At 40.9% G+C, this 23681-nt stretch overlaps 1 protein-coding gene across 6 annotated transcripts in view; it reads left to right on the top strand.

The window, feature by feature from the left end:
* The window catches only part of SYNE2 (spectrin repeat containing nuclear envelope protein 2), a 187609-nt gene that overhangs the window by 101505 nt on the left and 62423 nt on the right, over window positions 1-23681 (top strand). For all 6 annotated transcript variants that reach the window (XR_014585355.1, XM_083839115.1, XM_083839114.1 and 3 more), the window contains 16 exons: window positions 2335-2460; window positions 4847-5041; window positions 5625-5699; window positions 6758-6877; window positions 7322-7429; window positions 10608-10838; window positions 14759-14926; window positions 15943-16068; window positions 16581-16693; window positions 17122-17263; window positions 18213-18344; window positions 18935-19087; window positions 19345-19554; window positions 20723-20824; window positions 21897-22016; window positions 22177-22377. Coding sequence is in view for 5 of the 6 variants with exons in the window: in XM_083839115.1 (XP_083695241.1) it covers window positions 2335-2460; window positions 4847-5041; window positions 5625-5699; window positions 6758-6877; window positions 7322-7429; window positions 10608-10838; window positions 14759-14926; window positions 15943-16068; window positions 16581-16693; window positions 17122-17263; window positions 18213-18344; window positions 18935-19087; window positions 19345-19554; window positions 20723-20824; window positions 21897-22016; window positions 22177-22377 (2322 nt within the window). In the remaining variant the exon portion in view is untranslated. The remainder of the gene's footprint in view (window positions 1-2334; window positions 2461-4846; window positions 5042-5624; window positions 5700-6757; window positions 6878-7321; window positions 7430-10607; window positions 10839-14758; window positions 14927-15942; window positions 16069-16580; window positions 16694-17121; window positions 17264-18212; window positions 18345-18934; window positions 19088-19344; window positions 19555-20722; window positions 20825-21896; window positions 22017-22176; window positions 22378-23681) is intronic.

The raw sequence follows: 23681 nt of genomic DNA, 5'->3' as shown, positions 1-23681 counted from the left end.
AATAGCTGTAATAATTTTTGCTCAGCATTTGCCTTTATCTTATACACATCCAACAATCTGTAGCTGAGTGAAATTTCTTTGTGAGAAAACAGATTGGAAAAATTACAATTCTTGGCAGCAGGGATATGCAAAAAAGACTTTCCAGTCCTATTGAGTGAGTTGAAGGCAGCAGTACTACAATAAAAGTCTATCACCACCTAAGACATAACAAAGGATAAGCCTATTAAAGGATGGCATTTTTTAATGCTCCATTATAAAGGTAGTAAGTATTCCGAGAGGAAACCAAACTGGAGACAAGCTACCCATGCAGAGATCTCTATTTTTTTTTCCTGAGGATCAGTTTGACATTTTAGCGTTTGGATGTGTTTGCACATATTTGCTATCCATGATGCAACAGGATCTTGCACTAGTAACTTCTGTGTAATTAAGTTGTAGTGTAACACCTGTAAAAGTATAACGGAAACAAAACCTGTAACAGGGTCTGCAAATGCTTTGGGGTGGGATTTTAGGTGGCTTACATGTGTGTTGAATGTTGCCTTCATTTTTTTATTGGCCAGTCAAGTACCACACCTATCACTACCTAAATAATGGCATCAGAATCACAGACTGGCCGAGGTTGGAAGGGACCTCTGAAGATCATCTAGTCCAAACCCCTGCCGGGCAGGATCACCTAGAGCACACTGCACATCAGGAAGAGTACCTGGAAGTCACAGCAGCTTCATCAGTTTTCTGTGCAAGGGAGTGGCAGTATTTGCATATTTGAAGTTTTACTGTGTTTTTTTTAGTGCCTGCCCTCACACTACTGGCAGCTGGTTCTTTTCCATGGTTAGGTTTTCTACTCAATATGAAAAGTAAAGAGCAAAACTTAAGCATGAAATAACTCAAGAGAGAGGTATCACTTCTATGTAGACATTCAGTCCCACAAACATGGTACGATTTATGTTAAATTAAGAAAAAGGATATATAAGGATTTTTTCTGGTCTTTTTTGAGAAAGGAAATAAGAGTCTGTATTCGTATTTTTTAGTTAGTCAAGGAAATTTGAGATATTACACATTTTACTTGTTATTAAACAGTCACGTGAATGTGAGAGTGTAAGAATGGGTAAGGGAATCTCTCTTTTGGAAGGACTGTTAGTTTCTCGTCAAGATTGGGCAGAAGACCTACTTTTTTTAGTCTACAATTAAATATCTTCCTCTTCAATTTGGCATTTTTTAAAGCAGGGAAAATACTTCTTTCTTCCTTTTGAAACCTGTAAGTTAAAAAAAATAAAATAAAATCATGCAGAATCTTACTAGTATGTGTTTTATTGGGAGGGATTGTTGTTGTTGTTCATAGCCAGAGAGACACTTTGCTCTGAAAGGCCAAGTCTGTGAACACTTACCAGACAAGGTTATCAGCCTCCCAGGCTGTAAGTTTAAGCCTGTTGGTAATTGCATTTTCTTCTTCACCTTTTGTACCTGAGGAATACTCCATATATATTCTTTGATTCGCAGCCCAGAGGCTGGAAAACAGAACCACCAAATGTTTTGTGAATTAAGTGTATTCACAAAATATTCTTATCTGTATAATTTCTTCGTTACCTGAGTGATTGTGTCAGGCTGTGGCTGACAAACATTAGCAAGGTGTGTGGGGAGATTGCTGATTTCTGCATGAACAATGAAGCATGGGGATTGGTGAGATTTTTCTGTCACTGTCAAATGAATAAAAGTAAATTTGGCTGTTTATAACACATAGTAGGCTTTCTGTAAGTCATGTAAGAAGAGGAAGCTCACACATAGTGGAAATACTTATCATTTTATAGGAAGTATTCAAATTTTTAGAAACTGTGGTTGGCTTATCTTCTGAGCTGCAGTTTCTGCCTGGCATACGGCACAGTTCAATTTTGGTCAGTGCAGAACTAGCTGGCAATAAAGACTTGAGCACCAGTGAAAAACAGGTAGGCTTTCTAACTTGATATGAAACAGAGAACAAGGACCGAACATGTAATTTCTCTTTATTTTCAACCTTTTCTAAATTGTAGTGAATGTGATTAAATATGTTCCACTTTGCGTTTTAGATTCAGTCCTACTCTAGAGTAAGCAAAGGTATGCTCCGAGGCAGAATTCCCCACCGTACTGCTTATGAATAGAGCACAGTTTGTCTCTAGCAAGTGAATAAACTTTGTGAGGATGGAGTTCTGCAAAGTTAGGGGGACAAACACAGTTTCTTTTTACATGTAACTACAGATGCAAAAGAGGATTGAGTTCTATTTGATGCAAGTTAGTTGCGTTACTGACTAGTTTGTTTACATCCAAGTAAATTCAAAATTATTTATGATGATTATAATGTCACAGGAAGCTTTAAAGAAAACAGAAGAATGCGAGCAAGAAATTGAAAAGCGGAAACTATTCTTAAAGAACCACTTGGTTGAAATATCACATGAAAATCAACCACTGGCTCAGAAGACGACTTATCCAGAGGTGGGTTTCATTGTTTTCTCTCTTATGTTTGTTACTTGTCCTAAGGCTACTTGTGACAACAGGTAGCACTGAGAAATAGGAGTGTGCTTCCCCTCCCCGATGCAATCAAGCAGGCAACTGAATACCGTGGTGTGACTTCACTTGCATAAGTTGCTATATACGAGGAGATATAATTATTATTAGTTTGCAAGTTGAGCGTGTCTTTCATATTATATTCCTTGTTGATTTTGATATGCATTTGTACCCTTATCAACTTCCAGTGAAAATCTAAAGTGAAAAGCGAAAATTTTGGTGAAACGATGTGCAGCATTGTTGTTTGCCTGTGCTCCTCATCCGGCTAATGTGGCAGTTTACGTTACTGAGGTAGCAGCTTGGGGTAGTGCATGAAGAGAGCACTGTGTCCCTTTCTGATCACTGACCATGCAATGGTACTTCACGTGATTCTAGCTAGGGTTAGATTCTTTAAACTCCTTTCCTTGTCCTCGCTGACATGCTGTGTTTTCATCAACTGATAACACACTGTTTTTCTCCCTGCAGTTGGCTGCTTTCTGTAATGGATGAATTGCTTATTTAATGCAAAAATGAGATGTGTTTTAAAGACAGCCCTGCAGAAGTCAGGAAATGACTAATTAAGTATAATAACTATTTATAAAGTGCCTCTGAAATGCTCAGCTTTTTACAGTCAGTCACAATAAAGTTAATAAACATACATTGTACTTGCTTAATAACTATAATCACTTGGTAACTCCTAAGTACATAGCTGCTCTGCTCTCAGGCTGGATGTTGGAGACTTGATGCTAGTGCTAAGCATGACTCATTTCCTGATTCTTACTTGTTTTTGTCTTTGAGTATAGATCTTTCTGTTTAATATCTCTTGTTTTAGAAGAAAATCTGTTTCACAGTTGTAGCATTTCACTGATAGGATTGGCAATGGAACCGCCCATCTTACTGGGGGGTCTCTAAATGTGGAAGTGATGTCTATAAAGATTTGATTTCTGAGGAAGTTTTTTTTGGCTAGTTAAGTTTGCAAAGCAGTAGCTGGTAAATTTATGGTGTAATCTGCTTCTGCAATAAAGCAACAGAAATACTATTCTTAGTGAACGTTTATAAATATATAGTAAATTCTCACAGATGGCCATCTCCTTGTTCCAGTGACTATTTCTTGCTTTTACCTCTGGAAAATTTCACCTTGTGTTTTCCAGTGTATAAAAGGAAAAAGCATCATGGTCTGAGTAGATTTTCCACAACTGTTGAAAATCTGCTGGGTTTCCTGCCTCCACCTTCCTAGTCATGCAGCCATGCTAGCATTGCTGACAAAGGAAGCTGTATTTGAGACAAAAACAGCAGTCTTACTGCTTTCATCTGTCACAGATTATTACTTCTTTAGTTTTATTCACACTATGATAGAGCAGACTCTGGAATCAATGCTGTTGTTATTATAAGCTTAGCATCAAAGCTTGCTCTGATGGACTGATCCCAGTCTGCATGGGGATTTTTAGCCATTTCTCAGTTTTCTGATCAAGCCATAGTGCTTCAGAGAGCTTTAGCACTTTCAGTAATGAAGGAGGTGAGTCATTTCATTCCTTGTCCTGTCTTGGTTTGTTACTGCTTGTGCTTTCTTTGCTTACCTGGTGACCAAGTGGTAAGGGAAGGCCCCTAGCAAAAGGCTCTAGAGCAATAGTCATGGCCAAGGGGAAAAGCAAGACAGATTTATTTCCCTCTTTGTTAGTGCTGAGTTACTTGAGTTATTGTTTAATCCCTGCAGAACATTAAATATTTTCCTTGTACTTTCTTGGGGACCATTGCTCCGGTATCATGCTCAAAGATACAGGAAAATTCTAGTACCTAGCTGTGTCACTAAAACCCTCCAAATGGTTTATATTTGCTTCTTTTAGATCAGCTTCTGCAAAGAAGACTTAGCCCTGAATTACTCCTAGCTGTATTTGCTCTCATTTGGGCTATCCCAACTGTTCTGTGTCAGGTTTCCAGAGAAGGTAGTTGGAAGTAACACAACCTGCTTTGACTCACAGAGTAATGTAACTCAGCTGCATTCCCTCTGTCCTGAGGGAAACTCGCATCCCCATGGCTATGCAAGACCTAGTTAAATTTATTTATCCAGCCTTTCACATTTGTTTCCAGACTACCAACTTATGCATTATAGGCAGCAAGTGCTGTCCTGAGCTGAATCTGTTGCTGTTGTTTTGTACGTGTCCGGACGTCTCCTGCAGTAACGATGGGGAACTGTCCCAAAGCCCTGAGAAAGGAAAAAGGGCAAACAGATCCAGTCCCAGTCCCAGTAAGATGTATCACAAGCGTCATCTGTTACTTACATTACCGTTTGGTTAACTAAGAGAAATCTCTGATTACAAACGATGTTCCTCTTTAGGGAGAAATGGAAGCTGTAAAAGAAGAAATCATCAAGCTGTGTCAGAGAAAGGAAGATATTCTTACTGGGATGAAGAATTCAATGTCTGAGCTTCACCAATGCTTACAGCAAGAAGTGCCTGACCTAGGAGATGAACCCCCAGCCTCTGTATTTCCACAAACTGATTCAATTGGGACTAATGTTTCTGATCAGCAGGTAAGTCGAGAACCATGTTGTGATCACTTACCCAAGAGATGAAGAGGGAAGGTAAATAGCCCTTCTTCCAGAAAGATGAGCATGTGAGAGAAGTGTATCCTTCCAGCTGTGAACCAGTATTACTTCTCCTCTCCTTTGTGCTTTTGAATGATCCTGTAAGGACTGGGTATAATGCATGCCTATGAGAAGGCAGGAAAGAGGTGTGCCTTAGGTTATTTTTTAGTATGAGCAGATCCAACGTGAAGTTTACATTAAGCAATCAACAGTGAAATGCTAGGTGTGTAGTTTTATTGATAAGCAGTTGTTCTGGAATTTTCAGTAAATTATTTTCGTGGAGCAAAATGAAATTTGCCCCAAATATAGCTGTGATATTGAAACATTAAAGCATAGTTAAAAGTCCTAGTTTTCAGAAGTGCTTAGTACCTGCAGCTTTCAATTACTTTAATGTAGCGTGGCAGATGCTCACTGCTTCTCCAAAAGTGGACCCCAAGCGGTAACTTTCTTTTAGTTTACAAGCAGAAGAGAAGAGGCTTTTACTGTTCTTGTCATGAATAATTAGGCTGTCTCTTTGTGTGTTTTGTAGTTGAAAAAAAGAGGAATGATGTTTCTTCTGCCTTGTTTAGATGAAGAGTCAGAAGACTATTCTATCCACAGCAAGGTGAGTTCAATATATATCTTACATATACAGCTGTATATGTGTGGTACAAGATTTTGTTACACGACAGATTATGAAAAATGTGTAAATCTGAAATAATTTAGAACAAATGGAAGCCAAGTTTGTCACACCAAGAAAATATACTAAGAAACTGAACTCGAGTCAGCTTACCAATATTACATAGCAACTCATTCTACAATGTGTGATCCTGCTTTTGATGGGATTGCTTATACAGTAATACCCCCTTTATGCAAGTGTTAATGGCAAGGCATGGGCCTAAAAAACAATGTTTATATGTGGGTTTCCTTTCACAAAAATTATACAGCCTCTGAAGTGCTAAAATTAAAAAAGAAATAACCAAAATGTCTTGTATGTTTGAGCTTAAGAAAAAAAGGCATGATCAAACTATTGGGGAAGAAGTTAAGGTAGGAGAGATTTCTGGGATAATGGGAGAAGCTGGGTAATACTGCTCAACAGGTTGCTGTGAATCTGGTGAGTATGAATGCCCAGATGAACTGGAGAGGACCAAGGCTCGGAGTAAATTTTCATGCTGACATTAATAGCTTTTGGAAAAAGGAAAAAAAAATCCACAAAACTCTGCAAACCTCCCAAGAGGGACAAATTCGTGCAAGTCATTCAAGTGAAATCAGGAATGTGCAGAAATGCTGACAAGATTGTAGCCTAGCTACCTGCTCGTTATTGATGCAAGTTTTCTTTGCATACAAAAGTTGGGAGATATTTTGTTTTGTTTTTAGGGGACAGGACAGGAGAAGGATTGATTTGCTGGTGAGGTGTTTTGTTTGTTTATTTTGGAATAGCATGAAAAAACTGAGAATACTCTTAAGGTCTCAGGAGAAATCTGTCAGTGTCACCCAGCTGCCATTCATCTTCAAGCAAAGCTTTAGAGCAAGGCAGAGGTGGGATTCGGGAAACACAAGATAGATAAACAAAGCAGAAATAGAGCCAAGTGTTAGTAAAGATTTGCAGTACTTTACATTGCCTGAAGAAACAACTGAGCTTCCTTTTCACAAGCTAATGCTGAGCTCTTGCTACTTTCAAAGGGAAGTACAGCCGCAGAGACAGATGTGAGCTTTTGGCCTTCAGAAAAAGACGGTGAAAATCATAAGGAAGACAGCGCAAACTCCTGGTCTTCTGGTACCTTGTCAGATGGCGTTTCACAGGTAACGCACTCAGGTTTATCTCCACAGGGCAGGAACTAATCTTTGTGGAAAGGATCTGCACAAGTCCTAGGTGTTGAAGTCTTTGAAGTAAGAGACTGTAGAAATTCAGGATGACAGCCTTACTGAGATAACTCCTTTTTCTGCAACAAACTAAATTTTGCCTTAAGTGTTCTTTCCTATTGTACATAAGAATTTCTTGAAGCCTGACAAAAACACCAAAGATAGAAAGGCATATTTGTTAGCAGCAATTCATTTCACTAACTCCTGGAAAGGCAATCGAATGTGCATTTTGTCAGGGGATGATTTGTAGAAGAGGTTCCCTTTGTACATGAAAAGATCATCTCATATACCATGGGTTGAATGGCTGCTGCCCTTTGAGGCTTCTCTAGCACAACAAGGCAATAAATGATAACAACATTTCCACTGTTGCCTCTGACTCTACAGGATGCTGCTGAGCTAATGGGATCGTGCAATAAACGTGGCAAGGAAACGTCTTTGCAAACTCTGCAGAACACTGAAGAACCTGGCACAGGACAAGGAAATCAAGCCACGGTGAGTTTGAAAGCCTGAAGTAGGCTGAATGAGGTGACCTTCGGGGCTCACTGCATAACCCAGCTACTGGGCAGAGGCCCTGTTTGGTTATGATAATGCTACTGGAGTTTGTGGCAGGATTAATGATATGGTAGGATACCTACAACCCTTTATGGGCCTCTTTATATTGCTGCTTAGGGTGAAAATGAATAATACATTTTGATTTGCTCCCTGAAAATGAAGTTTACTGGGGAACAAGTTGAAGTATTTTCAGGAGTAAAGATGCTGGCATTCATACAGCCATGAATGGAAGGGTTTAAATGATAAAGGTCTGGATCAACTATGGGATTTTTAAGTGTTACATAAAGGAGAAATTAATTAGAATGACACTCCCATATGTTGTTGCTTTGTGGAATGCAAGCACTAGCTTAAGGAGGAGTGGGCAGCAGCCTATTGGTTATATGCAAAAGAACATATGGGGACAGTTTTGAATAGTCCAGCAAGGCCAGGAGCAGCAGACTGGTAGCAGAGCAGCCTCAGCTCTAGCTGGGTTTAGAGCATGGAACAAGCCAGAATTCTTCATTGCATGAGGCAGGAGCAGGCTCCCAGGTTATTTTCTCTCCCGTTGTTCCTTAACTGCTTTCATCAAACTTATCCTTTAATTTATAGTTAAGGAAAGAAAAAGAGCTGGAGGGAGAATCTGAGATGTGCTTTGTTAAAACATTTCACATTTCTGAAATGGTACATAGCTAACTATTAAGACCAGTCAGAAGCTGGGTATTGGTATTAGTTCTCTATTAATATTATAAGCAATAGCATTCTGCCTCATGTGAGTGAGTGTATTACATATGACCTGTCTGTACACATGACCTCTTTGTGTCCTGTCTCTCTGCTGTGCTGCGGTGGTGTTGGTCTTTGCATGTGCAGGGCGTCTGTAAGCTCCCTTTGCAGGCAAAGGAGATGTAGTCACTGCGGTCCCCAAGCACAGAAAGTGATCCAGCTGAGCTCTCACTGCTCCTTCGTGTTAGGCTGAGCTGCACTGAGTAAATCTCAGCTGAGTGTAATGGATATTCAGACACCTGTATTCAAGAGACTTAAATCTTCAGGTGAACTTTTTGGGTAGCCAGGCATCTTACAAGACAACATACGCCCTGCTGGTACCTCTGTGTGCCACAACTGTATTTTGTCAGCCTCTTGTCTTTCAGGGACACTCACAGCCCGTTGAACCCAGTAATACGAAAGCTGAGCAGAGCAGTGTCTTGAGATTGACACGCTGCTCTGTGGTCTGTGGAGAGAGTGCTGTCAGGCTGTGAGCCAGAGTCCTTCTCTGCTCCTGTAGAGAATGTTAAGAGCTCCCTTCCTCAAACCATGGCACACAGCTTTTTTGCCTGCAACATCTTTACCACATCCATGTATTGGTACACTGTGCTATCTCCATATGCTATACAGCTCCCTATAGGGAGTGATTTTTGTTGTTGTTAAATGATCTATTTATGTGATCAATTACTACTTGGAGACAGGAAGACATTTATTTTTATAAATGCTAAATTCATTTGTTTCCCCTAGAGATGTGGTTAAGTGTAGAGATATATGGAGACGGTTATATTTATGTTCTCCATTTAGAACTTAAGTGCACACTAAAATTAAATAATTCCCGCTATCCCAGTGATTGCTAAACGATACCATTTCCCCCCTCCTGGCATGTTGTCCCTCCTATGCAAATTCAGTTACAGCAGCCTAAAACATAATTTGGGATTCAGAAACATGTTTGAATTACTGTGTGTCAGCTGAGCTTTGGTGACTGTCCACTGCATGTCCTCTGTGGTCTCACTGTTGGAACATGAATGTATGATGTGTGCATGAAGCTGAACATAGTTACACCTGCACAGGCGTATTTAACTGATTTTTTTATTCAACTGATTTGACTGTATATCTGAGTCTCTATTTTTGTAAAGGAAGGGGATAAAGTTTACTGCAGTAACAGTGTCTGCCTGGGGAGGGGCAGAGCATACCGTAAGTGAAAACTAAATGCTTATGTACATATGTATGTCATGCACAATATTACAAATGTTTAAAGGTTGGTTATTTTTTGGCATTATCAAAACACATTTACTCTAGTGAACCAACATGTTTTACATGTCTTGTTGAAATAAAACAAACAAACAAAATATTCTGCTCTAACTGGCAAAATATTGACAATCTAAAACAAACAGGCTTGGAACTAGAGTCAGAAGTTTCAGATGGAGGTTGAAGTAAACTGGTACTTCTTTTTATACCTTCAATCACATATACCTCAACAGACATACCTAGGCTGTTTCCAGGATCTGTACGCTCAGATTTGCTATGCTTAATGGCACTGTCATGAGATATCTGAGAGGTAAATAAGAAAAGTAATGATTAAATTAAGACATTGATAGCTGAAACAGTTCATGTTGGCTCTCTGATTTTCTGTCAAATCTCATTTTAACATGAAGGTTATGCACTACTTCTGACCATCTCATTTGCTTGTGTGTATGCTCTAGAGCCTTGGGAGTGTTACAGGTTTTGTAGTAGAGGCACTGTTCTTCACTGACTTACTAAGTATTTGCACGTGTTGAGGTATATGCAGACCTGTATAACCTTCTAAGCAACTAATATCTGCAAGCACTTTAGACTTCTTATTATGGGAGTGTACACTACTGCTTCTTAAAGGAGTGCAAATCAGAGGGAAGAATTACACAACATATACTTAAAATACAGATTTCTTTTTCGGTGTGACCTAGAGCCCAAATAAAGCACATTCATTCGACTGTTGGAACCAAATACACACAAGTGACTTCTAAGCGTTGCACAACAGCTTGCTTTGCAGCTGTAAACTGCAGCGCTTTTACATCTAACTCCCTCAGAAAAACATCTCTCCTCAGGGGAGAACTGGTTAATGGTGAGTCATCTCGCTTCCTGTGCGCCCAGGTATACCTGGGCAAATGCAAATCGCTGCCTGGAAACCTGTTGCACCAGATCCCAGGATCGCCTGGCTGCCAGTTTCCCTTTCTTTTTCTTTTATCTTTTTTTTTTTTTTTTTTTAATACTGGGAAGACGGTAACAGAGTTGGTTCTGAGCTCTGTGAATGTGAAAGTTAAACATTTCTCACTGGTAAGGGGTGGGGAAAGAAAGAAAGAAAAAGATAGATAACTGCTTTTTTTCTTGTGCTTTGCTTCAGAGTGACACGCCTCCTGTCCTCAACGCCACCCGGTGCTCTCCAGGGAAAACAGGAGACTCGGAGGAAGCGGTGGATGGCGGTAGGCCTGAGCCGGAAACAATCCTCCAGGTGTGCCAGGCCCAGGTTGCCGAGCTGGAACAATGGCTAGACAAAACTAAGGTGTCCCTGGGGTCAGACCCCCAGACCCCCAAAATGCAGCAGATGGTGGAACTGCAGCTTGGTGATTGCCAGGTAAGACCGAGCAGTCAGTTTGCTGCTGCCATCCAAATGAGTCACCCTTCCCCGGGATTTGTGAATGCAGAAAAGCTACAGTTTACTGCTTTTCCTTCCCTGCTTAATCGGCTTCATTACACTGTGCACAAGGCAGGTAACTGCTTGGCTTTAGTTTCAGGTGCAGCTTTCCAACAGCTTAGTTAAAATACCTGTTTTTAGGGTTGTACACAGTGGGATCTTTATGTATCTTGGGCATAGAGGTAGAGCTCCGAGTGTTTTTAAAGCTTTGTTTTTATTTAGTTTATTTTTGGAAATACGACTCAGAACAGTTTGAATCTTCGATCAAAAGGCAGGTTTTCATTGCCCTCTATCATAATTAATCAGCTAGAATAAAGGGTTTCGTTTTGTTTCGACATTTTCACTTTCGATTTTTGTTCGAATGATTTAAAGACCAATGTAAAATAACTTCTGAACTGCTAAGTCCTTATTTTACACTTTAGGCCCCCAAAGCTACCATTGTAGGGGAAAAGGTAGAGATTTTTCCCTTGCCCACTCTGTGTGGCAGTGGTATGAGGAAGTACTGCTATAGGTCTAGGGCAGCCTCTTGCCCCAGCTAGCCACAGAAGGAAAGGAGTGGAATTACCCGTTGGTAGAAACGGATGGAGCAAAACAGAGCTGGAATGAGGGGCTGGAGTGGGTGGGAGTCCTGGCACAGCTGTTTTTCTCAGGCATGCAGATTAAAAGAAAATGTGCAGGCATGCCAATTTGCCAATTTGGAGTTCCCTGTGGTGCCAGGATGATATACTGATCTGCTTCAAGAACTGAGCCTGCCTAAAGCAACCGGATTCACTCGCTGTAAAGGAGACAGTACCAAATTTTAATTTACTATAAGATGTTTTCAGATATATTTTTGTTTGTTTTAATGGGGAATGAGTCCGTGCCAAGAAGTGCCTCTGGGTTTAGGCAGCCGGGTGCTTGGCTGCTGAACCTGGGAATTAGGATGCTGAGTACACTAAGTAGCTGGCTGTATCTTGATCCCATTCAAGGTTCATGTCAGTGTAGGTTTTGATAGGGCAGTTGCAACCAGTAAAAACAAGCATGCCTCAGGCAACAGCAGGCCCTGCTGAATTCCTGCTGGGTTTTAACAGTTTGGCTGTGAACTTGTAGGGGGAGAAAGGAGGAAAAAATGTTTTTCTAACCTAGTCAAGATCTACAGAGAAAAATGCCCATTGCACAAAACAGGAACAATCTCTAGATATAAGCATAAGGTATAAATCAGTTAATTTGTTGCAGTTGAGTCACCGTACCTGTCTCCTCATTCAACCTTCAAAATATGAGTTTAAAGTAATGCAGAGATTCAATCTGATTCACAGCAGAGTGAATCAACAGCCAGATCCGAACTTTTTACAGTGGTCTGGCTGACACATGGTAATGTTACTCTGTTTTGGTAATTTGGATTAGATGTTACAAAGAATTTCTTCACAAAGCGGGTAGTCAAGCATTGGAATGGACAGCTCGGGAAAGTGGTGGAGTCCCCATACTTGGAGATATTTAAGAGATGTGTGGACATAGCACTAAGGTACACAATTTGTTGATGGGGCACAGTAGGTCAGGTTGAGAATTAGACTTGATCTTGAAGGTCTTTTGCAACCTCGGTTCTATGATTATCTTGCAAGAGCTTACTCAATTTGTCCTGCTCCTCTGACACAGCCTGTTTGAGGATTTGTATGATATCAGATCCAAAATACATGGTGATAAATTCAAAGGGAAAAGTCGTCTTCTCTGCAGAGTGTTTGTCTGCTGGCTATGGCATTTGGGATGTGTATTAGTATCAGCCTTGGAGCCAAGCTAAATCTTAGAGCATGGAGTGTCTTGGGTTATTGTCTGGGAAGCTGTAAGGAATCATGTTGAAGTAGGTAAAGAAGTTACCAACTGTGTCCTTGCTGTGCCGGTGACTACTGTCCTCAGCTTGATTTGGCAATAGGGAATGCATGTTCCTCCTCTTAGTCGCTTCACTAAAAGCCCAGTGGCATTTCAGATAAAACAGTCACAGAAGTAGTTGTAGTCTTAAACTAGATTAAAAGGTTATAAATTCACGCAGCTGAGACAAGGACATCACGTTTTGCTGACTCCGTGTGGTGGTTTTACTCAGCTGAGCAGCTGAGCTCCACCACAGCCGCTCTCTCACTCCCCCTCCTCAAATGGAAAGGGGGAGAAAATATGATGGAGAAGGTTCAAGGGTTGTGATAAGGAGATCACTCAACAATTATTGTCATGGGCAAAACAGACCCAGTGTAGGGAGATTAGAGAAATTAATTACCCATTACTAACAAACTAGAGAGTAAGAAACAGAAAAAACAAACAAACAAACAAACAAACAAAAAACTAAAGTCACCTTCCCCCCATCCACCCTCTTCCACCTTCTCCCTCCGAGTGGCACAGGGGAACAGGCAATGGGGGCTGCGGTCAGTCCCTGATGCTTCATCTCCACCACGGTCCCTCTCTGCCCCTGCTCCCCATGGGGTCCCTCCCACGGGATGCCGTTCTTCCCAAACTGAGCCTGCGGGGGCTGTCCACAGGCAGCAGCTCTTCAAGAACTGCTCCCACATGGCACCGTACCACGGGGTTCATCCATCCCCCAGGAGCAAACTGCTCCAGCACGGGTCCCCCACGGGCGGCAGCTCCCCCCAGACCCCTGCTCCTGCGTGGGCTCCTCTCCACGGGCTGCAGCTCCGGCCCGGGGCCTGCTCCTGCGGGGGCTCTCCATGGGCCGCAGCCTCCTCCAGGCCACATCCACCTGCTCCACCGGGGGCTCCTCCACGGGCTGCAGCGTGGAGATTTGCTCCATGTGGGACCCATGGGCTGCAGGGGGACAGCCTGCTCCACCAGGGGCCTCTTCCAGGGGAACTGCTGCTTTGTGCCTGGAGCACCCCTTGCCCTCCTGCTGCACTGGCCTTGGGGGCTGCAGGGCTGCTTCTCAATCCTCACTCTTCCAGCTGCTTTTGCACAGCAGGTTTTTTTTCCCTTCCTGAAATCTGCTCTCACAGAGGTGCAAACATTGCTTATTGGCTTGGCTCTGGGCAGTAGTGGGTCCTTTTTGAAGCCAGCTGAAACTGACCCTTATCTAACTTGGGGCAGCTTCTGGATTCTTCTCACAGAGGCCACCCATGCAGCCCTCTGCTACCAAAACCTTGCCACATAAACCCACTACATTCTGTTGTGGAGGCAACGAGCTCCCTAAAGGGCGATAGAAAGGTAGAGTTAATTCCTTAAACCATCAAAGCAAGATTAGTGTGAAGTTTTTCAGTGCTAATGACCTGTCAATCTTCTGCCAATAGCCAAAATTGTTTATAACAGGTGATGTTCTCCTTTGCAAGACTACACTTCCATACACGGGTGACATTGCCTCGTAATTTGAGAACTGCCACCTTGCTTCTGGTTGATGGGGTTAGAATAAATTAAACTGACCCCACCGTGAACAATAGCTCAGGGATTTCTTCCTCACTTATCATAGTTTTGCATAGTTTTCGGTGTGCCTTAGACTCAGCCATGCAACTCAACCCTTCCAAAGGGTGATGCAAGCAGTCTGTGCACTACCTCCTTCACCATTTGGGTGTGTTGTCATCTTGGTTCATCCAAATGTAGTCTATCATTTCTGCTTTCCTCTTTGATTACTTAGTGTCTGAGTTAGTATAACTTCCAGCAGAGGCTGTTGTTTGAAACAGTTTTGTCTTTAACATTGTATAAAATATACTTAATTGTTCAAAATAAAAAGAGACTATATAGAGAAAATCTAGGGGGGGTGCAGCTATTTCTATTTCTGCCTGTATGCTTCTATTCATTTCAGACAGGGTAAATGTAAGCACTGATTTCAGGACATTATCAGGAAAGGAGTGTTGTACTTTTAAGAACGAATAATTGACTCCTGTCTCTTCTAGGTGATGTTATCAGAGATTGAACAAAAGGTCCTTTCTTTACTGGAAGATTGTGGAAACAGTGCAGGTCACCAACAAGAGACAGAGGCTCTTTCTCTGAAGCTGAAGGAAGTGAAGTGCAATTTGGAAAAGGTCCAGATGATGCTTCAAGACAAATACAATGAAGAGCAGGTAAAGCATATGAATGCCATGCAGAGCAAGAATAAGAGTCATGGTGTTTTAATGTGCTGTAGTAACAGAAGAGTTGGAGCTCACCACATGAAGCAAAGAAGGGAGAAGAGTCAATCAGAAATGTCAGACTTGCTATTATTTCAGTTTGCACTGCTGTATAATTATTTGTAGTTTGCAGTAAGTAGTGGGATTTGTAATGAGTCTTTGAGCAACATCTTTTCTTCTTTAAGTGCTCAGTTGGTTGAGATTTTGTGAGGAATATAGGAAAAGGATAAAAAGTTTGTAGGTTTTTTGTCCTTTATTTTTTTTAATGCCTTTGAAATGCCATGATGTTTGTTTGTAACATTATCACAGCTGAGGCCTTAAAGTAGTAACTCGCTCTTTGAAGAAAAAGTAAGTGGCACAGGCAGCGACTCAGCCAGCTTTCCAGTGCCATAGCCCCCCACATAGATCCAGACAGGATTCCTGCAATGGTGGCAAAACAGGTTGTCCTGTGAACCCCTTCTGTGCTTGACTTCTTTGCTGAGTTTCCCAATGAATGAGACAGTAAATCCCAGCTTTAGAGCTAATTTGCACACTCTTGTGGAGTGCTGGAAGAGAACAATCTAAAAGGGAGCTGACAGGGCCCATGAGTGAGTTAGCACCGGTAAAGGCTCATGTTGAAATATCTCCATGAACACAGACAGGCAGAAAATCGAGGTGCATAAATTGCACATCCCTATAATTTGGTCGTACAATAAGAATGGAGAGTTAGCATCAATTAATTTGCCAACAGGAGAAACAAAACAAAGCCTTGTAACTGCCAGGAAGGGAAATATTAGGATTTCTGCAGCAGGTTAGAACATAGCAAACTTTCAATAAATGGAACTGTACAGAATTTTTTGCAAGAGTAGCAACCGTGTTTGCACTGCAGATTCTGCGTACAAGTGGTCCAGGCCACTTCTCTGGACTGCACCAGCAGGTTCTGCTCTCTCATCAAGTCTGGAAGCCTTCCCAGAATGGATCTCTCTTTACAGATTCAAAACAGGGAAAGGACTGATCCAGAGTCCATCAAGGTCCTGCACTCAAATGGCTCCAGCGTGCCCCAGCTTGCCCTTGCTGAACAGCCATTCCTCCAGCACAATGGTTTCCAGCACCCACAGGTAATTCTTCTGTCTGGCCAATAGTTAGCCTGCTCTACATCTGCTGTGGCTTTATGGGAAAGCAACATATATTACTTGCTGCAATTTTCAGTGTGGGATCAAATCTTTCAAGGACAGGTCACAGACACCCCTCTCCTCCACTATTAGGAGAGTTCATGAGAATGGAGAAAGGCTTCCAACCCCTGAAATCACAGATTTTTTTGTCCAAAATGTCTGTTAATGTTAAAAAGCTGGATGGTACCCTTGCATAATTTGTTTCTGACTGAGGGGTTTTGGTTCTGAAACTTCATCTCAGGCTGTAATATATTCTGTAAAAATACATGTTTTTAGAAAACTGTTTGTTTGGTAACATCATATTTACATATAACCTGCTTGCTATTCTGATAGACATACTCATATTTTCTTTGCTAAATGAATTCATGTAAAATGTGATTGGAAAAGCACAATCGTCATTTCAGAGTAATACAGTGCACACAATTGATTTTACTGTTCATTCTGTTCTCTGTTCACAGGATCTGAAAGTAAAAGCAGCTGAGCAGAAAAACCTTATTGACTTCATTGAATCATGCGTGGAAAAAATGCAGCTACAATTTGAGGACAGCATGACTCAGAAATTAGAACCAAGGTACAAAATAACAAAATCACTCCCCAGATTCAGTTATGTAAAACTGCCCAAACCAGCTGAAACTTTGCAGTGGCACCAGTGGTTCTTTGAAGGGACATGTGCCTTTAGATGAAAAATTTGCGGGAGCTGGGAGATTTCTGCAATCACCAGTCTAGAGAAATGGAGTCTCATTTATGTGACAACGTCCTTGATACTGGGCTGATGTCAGTGTTCAGTCAGTCTTGATATCAGGCAGGACTTACACCTGCCATAAACTGAAGCATTCCCAATCAGGCGAGCTGGGTATCTGTTCTCTGACATGCACTTGGTTGCACTCCATTTTGGGAGCATGAGCAATAGAAACTACTTTTATACAAGAAGTCTTACAAATCTAGTTTTGTTTATTCTACTTCAGTATTTGCCATTCTAATAATGTTTTCTGAATGCAGCAATGGAGAATCTGATCTAAAAAGCAAGCGGGCCGATCCCACCTTATCTCCAAAGGACCAAACGGGTAATAAATGGCAATATTTACAACAAGAGCTGTCATCAAAGATGAAATCTCCTCTCTACCAGCTTGTAGAACCTCAGGTCTGTTTAACTTCAGTAAAACTCTCTTAACGCTCTTTTTGCAGACTGTTGGTTGTGTTGAAGATAGCAATTAGGATATCTTCCTGCATCATCATTTCATGTCCCTTCTTCATCAGATAACTGAAATCTGTGCAAGTGCTCTCCAGAGGAAATTGTTAATGCATACTATTTTCATTGTTGTCTTTTAATTTTACTTTGAGGTAGATAATGACTCTGGAGCTGTGACTATTAAGTATAGTGTGGGAGCATGTAGGTGAATTGTAGTTAACGTTCAGACCTGATGTTACCTGCTTGATTCTTTCAAGGGAACTAGGAGAGTTAGCCAGCAAGCTCCCAGATGATTTTTGTGGATGTGGATCACGTCCCAGTTCTTGCAAGTGAGAACATTTTGGTCAAAACAAATCTCTGGCTTAAATTTTGTTCTTCAATTCACCATAACATTCTCTCTGACATACCAAAAGTTTTGCACTGCAACAAGGAAGTGCTATGTATTTATTTAGAACACACTGCAGAATTTTACTGTTTGGACAAAGTATAATTTCTTTTATTAGAGGTTTTGTTCACATTCAATTAGAATGTCTAGATTCTCTGTTCTCAGAAATTACTGCATTACATGGAAGAACATTGGTCACGTAAAAGGATGAATATCTGCTTTTATTCAGGCAAGAAAGACTTACACTGCAGCAGGGCTGCCTTAATGCAAACCCCATCCTGTAGCCCTTCAAGGTGGGAACCAGAGGCAGATTTTTCAGTCATACTCCCATCAGGACATAGCCTAACCAATTCATTGTTTCTAGCAAAAAGGGAACCCTGCTATTCAAGTGTTTTATACTAATGCTTTGGAACCTTTATTTTAATGCTTTTTAAAAGCAGTGTTATGTAGTTGCCCATAGCCCAATCTTCATTTGAGCTATTCACCTAATTGCAATGTTCTTTTTCCCAATGTTAGATTACAACGAAACTGAACATGCTGCCCCGGGGCATGTTTGCTAGTGCAGGAACCCCAACTGTCGAAGAACTGAAAACTTACACTGTCCAGCTGGGAGACCTAAGCCAAGAAGCAAATGTGGTGCATGCACAGGTAAACATGGCATGTTCTAGCACTGCAGAAACCAAAGGGATTCTGGACACAAGACACTGTTTGGGCACTGAGAAATAAAGACAATCACTATTGCAAATGGAGCATAGTAGTAGTATATAGTAGTATAGTTTTTGCATCAGTTATGGGGTATTATGTACAATCAGGGTAGCGTTTTGAGAGGAAACATTTCAAGTTTCAACTATGATACTTCTGCCACCTGAATGCAAAGACATGCTAGTTTGGGTAATGATTATTCCTCAAACTGTGTTAAGTGAGGAGCCCATGAATTGATTTAAGTAAATCTGTAGTATTGGAACTGACAATGCAGATTGTGTTGTGCCTGTTCCTGAGATCAGAGTTCTGTAAAACCGTAACCACTCCTAATGCACAGAGGGTCACTCTCAGCTTTGGCCTTAGCAGCTCTGAGTATTGCATGCATGTAACTGTCTCATCCAGGACTGTCCCTCAGTATTTCATGAATTCCATTTTATTATTATTAGCCGACTAAACCTCGAACTTTAGACAAGCGAACAAATCTGAGCTGTGTCTTGGGTGAAAGTACTGAAAACTTCTGACTTGCCTTTACACAGGATAAAGTGGCAGAGGAAGTCTCTTCCAATTTGGACAGAAAATTGTTTGAGCTGCTTCTGGCGATCAGCCGGTGTTTGAATAATATGGAGGAGATGTTAAACACCTCAGTCCTCTCCACTGAAGAGGCAGCCGTGCAGCAGGTTCTTTATGAGGTAACTTCCCTAGAGCATCTGGGCAAGGAGGAACCCCAGTGGATTTCTGTTACAAAAAATATATATATGGCATGACATTTCCTTTCTGTTTTACTGGTGTTACTCAGGACTAATACAACTGGGCTCTTTGGTGCATAGATTTGGGCCTGTTGTCTTTTAACAACAATTAGCAGCTTGAGTCCCAGTGCATTTTTACAGACAAGACTCCTTGGACAGAGACCATTTTCATTCATGTTATCTTTATTCCAACCCTTTAGACTCTTTCTATCGAGCTGCAAAAACTTCATGCTGATTTGAGTGATAAAAAGGACGATCTTTTAAAGTCTATTACCTGCGCTGGTGGGAGCACAGATGTGTTCTGTGAGTGCTTTAGCAACTTGCAGGCACGGCTGGAACAAACTCAAGCTGCTACTGCTTCAAGGAGCAACTCAATGAAAGCTGGGCTGGATCACAATAGCAATTATCAGGTACTCCACTGCCAAGTGCACATCTTGTTTCACAGCACCTGTTAGACATGTCGTCAGTGTTAATGCATTTGAGTTACAAATGAGCCATCTATAATGCTCTTTCCTTTTTTTTTTTTTTTTGGTACTAAACAAACTTGTCTTGGTCTTTTAAGAAGCAAATTTATTTTGCTGTTTACAGTGCTGACTGCCTTAGAGGCCTTGTTCACAGTAGAAAATTTGCATGCAGAGAGGATAGAAGTAACTTGGGATCCTATGTATGCTAATGTACAGGCTAAAGCAAGTTTCTGTGGGAAAGGATTAGGCCGGGGAGGGGTTTGTATATTCTTTCTGCTACTTTGTGGACTCAGGACTGATCAGAGTTAGTATGGTGCCATAAACTCTGTTGTTCACAGAATATTTATTATCAGGGACAAGCTTCTTCCCTCTTGGTGTAATGTCTGGCACTGAGCTGCTTATGGCTGTGCATTGGAGGTTGATTTAACACTTGGTGTTTTCTGTTCCTTGAGATTGTGTGCCACAATAACAGTAGCCATAGCTTTGTAAAGTTGCATTTCCTTTGTTGTTCTTCAGAAAAGCAGATAATGAAAAAGTTTTCTGTAGATTCTTGTGATGGACTAAATCTTCTAGCTATTGCTGAAAAATATTCAGATCAAGTATTCTTTCTGAAGAAAGGGAAGAATAACCTAGTCTTTGAAATACAGTTTCCACTGTTCATCAGAACTCCAGTGTGCTCATCATCTGCAAGTCAGGCTAGCTCTGTGCTGTTGAATAATAAAATAAGTCCTTTGAAGAGCACTGGGATGTTGTCTCCAAACAGGAGCAGGGCTGGTCTTGCGATGTAGAATCCATTGAGTTCCATCAGTTGGCGGTAATGGGCTTATTTTCTCATTTTCAGAGGAGAAGAATTTGTTTCTCTATTAGTTTCACAGATCTTTACAGTCACAGAAGATCATTGTGACAGAGTAATCTCCTTTCTTATACTTCACAGACCAGAGAATTTCCCTCTCTAAATTACTTCTTTGAGTCTTTAATGTGTATTTTTTGGTTTGTTTTTTAAAGAGCAAAAGTGCTTTTGCTGTAAGAGGTAGCCATTTTGTTTGCTGTGTAATTTTGTCTATTTATTACTATACTCCTGATGTGTGATATACTTCTGATGTTTCTTTTGCAGAATGAAGTCAGACTACTCTATGATCAGTTAACTGAGAAAAAAGCTACTCTACAACAATGTTTGAATGCAATATGTGGCCATAATGTTTCTGAGCAGCTTCAGGTAATTTCATTCAAAGGAAAAGAAAAACTTACTAGCTAATGTTTCCAGATTTCTACAATTTACTAAGTTTCATATTTTCTAAAGTTTGAGTCTCACTTAGGTTTTAAGAATGGGGAAATGAGAGTTCAATATTTGCTACCCCTTTTTTCTTAGTACATCCCAGTCCATAGCTGGACCTAATTCCACTCCTTCTGGCAGCCGGAGTGGAGGAACCAGTCTCTCCACAACCTCTTGGAGCAAATACACCCCACACTATAGCAGGGAAGAGAAAAAGCTACACAAAATACAGCACTTAACATGTTATGCCTTTTTATTTGCAAACCTCTAGCTTTTTGTCACGGGAATAGGACTACAGTATTTATGTCCACTCATTCAGAGCACTTACAAGCACTTTATCTTAGTATGGCGTTTGACCAGTTAAGATTTTCTGCAAAATTTGTAGGGGTTAGTAGAGAATTAAAAATGAGCAGACTGTATATCCTTCTGAGAATGGTCATGAGCCATCTATCTACTTGCTGGTGGAGCAAAGAGGGGTTCCCAAAACATTTTTGTTACAGGCTCATAACCGTGTTTACAGGCATGACTTTCTGCGAGGCTGAAAGCTATGCCCAGAACTTCTGAAGCCCCAGGTAGGAGCTGTTGCTTTAGGTATATCCTGTGAAATAACCACTCTTGGAAAAGGAATGCCAGCAGTACATAACTTCCCTTCATTCAGACAGAACTTGTGCCAGTCCATCTCTGAGTGAATCTTTCCAATTCATGCAAGAAAATGGTATTTTCTGAGGCCATGATTCCTTTTAATAACTGCTGTAATGCATGTTGAATGTTGTACTGAGACACAAGACCTGAATTCTCTTCCTGATTGTGTCATGTAAACCCAATGAGCTGTGTCATGAACAGTCTTGTCTTATTTAGCTCATAAACTTGTTAGATTACTGTATGTCATTGTCAATTTATGAAGTGGTCACACAGCAGAGATCCTGCAGATCCCCTGGATCTGCTGCACAGCTAGTGATAATGTAAAGTCTAGAACAGAACTCTTTCTAATACCTCATTTTGTCTTTGATTTCAGAGAACTGATGCCTGTGCTTTGGAGCTGCAAAACTTTGAGAACCAAGTAGCAAAATTGAGAGGCTATGGGGAAAGATTTCAATTACCTATCACCTTAATCCAGGAAGTTTATAAATTAGAGGTAAAAACACAGTATGGTTTCCACTTATTCAGCAAGGTTTGATCTTTCTGTGCAAGGTATTTTTAGCATCAAAAGACTGATAGTTATTTTGCGTTCTGGGAATGAGTGCTTGGTTTGTAAGATTCATTTCTGTACGAACTAAAATATGTTCTTGTTGTAGGATGTTTTGGATGACATGTGGAGGATTCTGAAAGCAAAGTATGTGGAGCTGAATCCCCCTTCCATCAGTGAGAACCAGTATGAGGACTTACTTCGTGGGTTTGCAGAGTTAGTTGCTATTGGACAAGAGAAGGTTGCACAAGATGCAAAGCAGCTAACAAAAAGTAGGGTGGCTCTACAGTCTCACCTGGAAAATCACAAGGTATGGGATGCTAATCACAGTAGTGCTCAGATCAGCATAGCAGGAGCATTATTTTCTGTGACTGGTTTCTCACAACTGTCATGGAGAAGAATAACTCATAGGAGAGGGACTGGAATACCTGCAGAAAACGATGAAAAGCTTTCAGTTGACCAAAATGGGACCTCTCTAAGAAGGACAGTTTATTACAACTAGTTTTCATAATAAATTAAGATTGGGATATCAGTTGTGCCAGTCTATTTAATACTACTGTTGTGGCTTACCTCAGAACATATCGATGTGTGATGAAAATGCATGTCCTTCTGACTCTTGGTAATGAGGTTGCTGAATCTGCTGTCTAGCAACTGAAAGCTGGGGCTTTGCTTCCAGCATTCTGTGCCCTCATGATCTGATGGAGGAAACTTAGCTCTAACAGCTCTTTCCTGAAGGGAGGGTAGTTTAGATCCTGCCCTTGGCAGTCTGGTGTCCCCTGTACCCAGCTGCTACATGTTTGATGGAAGATCCTAAGAATGCGCCTGCATCCTCACTGTTCTGCTGCTTGGCAAGAAGCCCTGGCCAATACTAATCACTGGGAGATGTCTCTGTCATGTCAATGTCTTGATTTAACTGCTTCACGTAGCTCAAGCTCCTTAAAGAATTGCTTCAGGATGCCAAGCACTGCAAATCACTACTCTGGAGTCATAGGAATGATGTTCTGTCATTTACTCAGAAACTGCCCTTAGCAGAGTAAAATGTTAGGAATTTATTTACAAAGGAAATCAAATATAGAATGTATTTGCACTCCAAATTTACACACATTGATTTACAAAAATAAAAGAAAACAGCAAGAGTAATTTTTCCTGCCATAGTTATCAACACTTACCAGGATGCTCACAGGGTTACAGTCCTTAAGTGAAATTCTTGTACTAGATATTAGTTCTTAGTTAAGGTCTTGATTGAAGAGTATGATCTTGCATACTCAAAGATTTTTTTGTGGAAGAAAGTATCTTACTGAGATTCATCCGTTTCCTGGGGGCTCAGCTGAGCCATAACTAAATCAAACTGTTACCTTGCAGTTATCCCCAAATATTTATGTGCCCTACCTACTACTTCTGATCAAACCCTTGATGCTTGGAGTCATCTCCCATCTCACTGAAACAAACTGAATAATGGCTATCTGATGATGATGATAATTACCTCTCACTACATTCAACTTGTGCATAGTTAAAACTTCCTTCATCATTTTCCTCCAGCATCTCCGTATTTTATATGAACTGAAGGTATAAATGTAGATCTTTTTTTTATTATTATTTATATAAATGTATAAA

Source organism: Anser anser (genome assembly GCF_964211835.1).
Source record: "Anser anser genome assembly, chromosome: 5".
NCBI lineage: Eukaryota > Metazoa > Chordata > Aves > Anseriformes > Anatidae > Anser > Anser anser.
The sequence above is the reverse complement of the archived record's forward strand: the minus strand, read 5'-3'. Positions and strand labels throughout refer to the sequence as shown.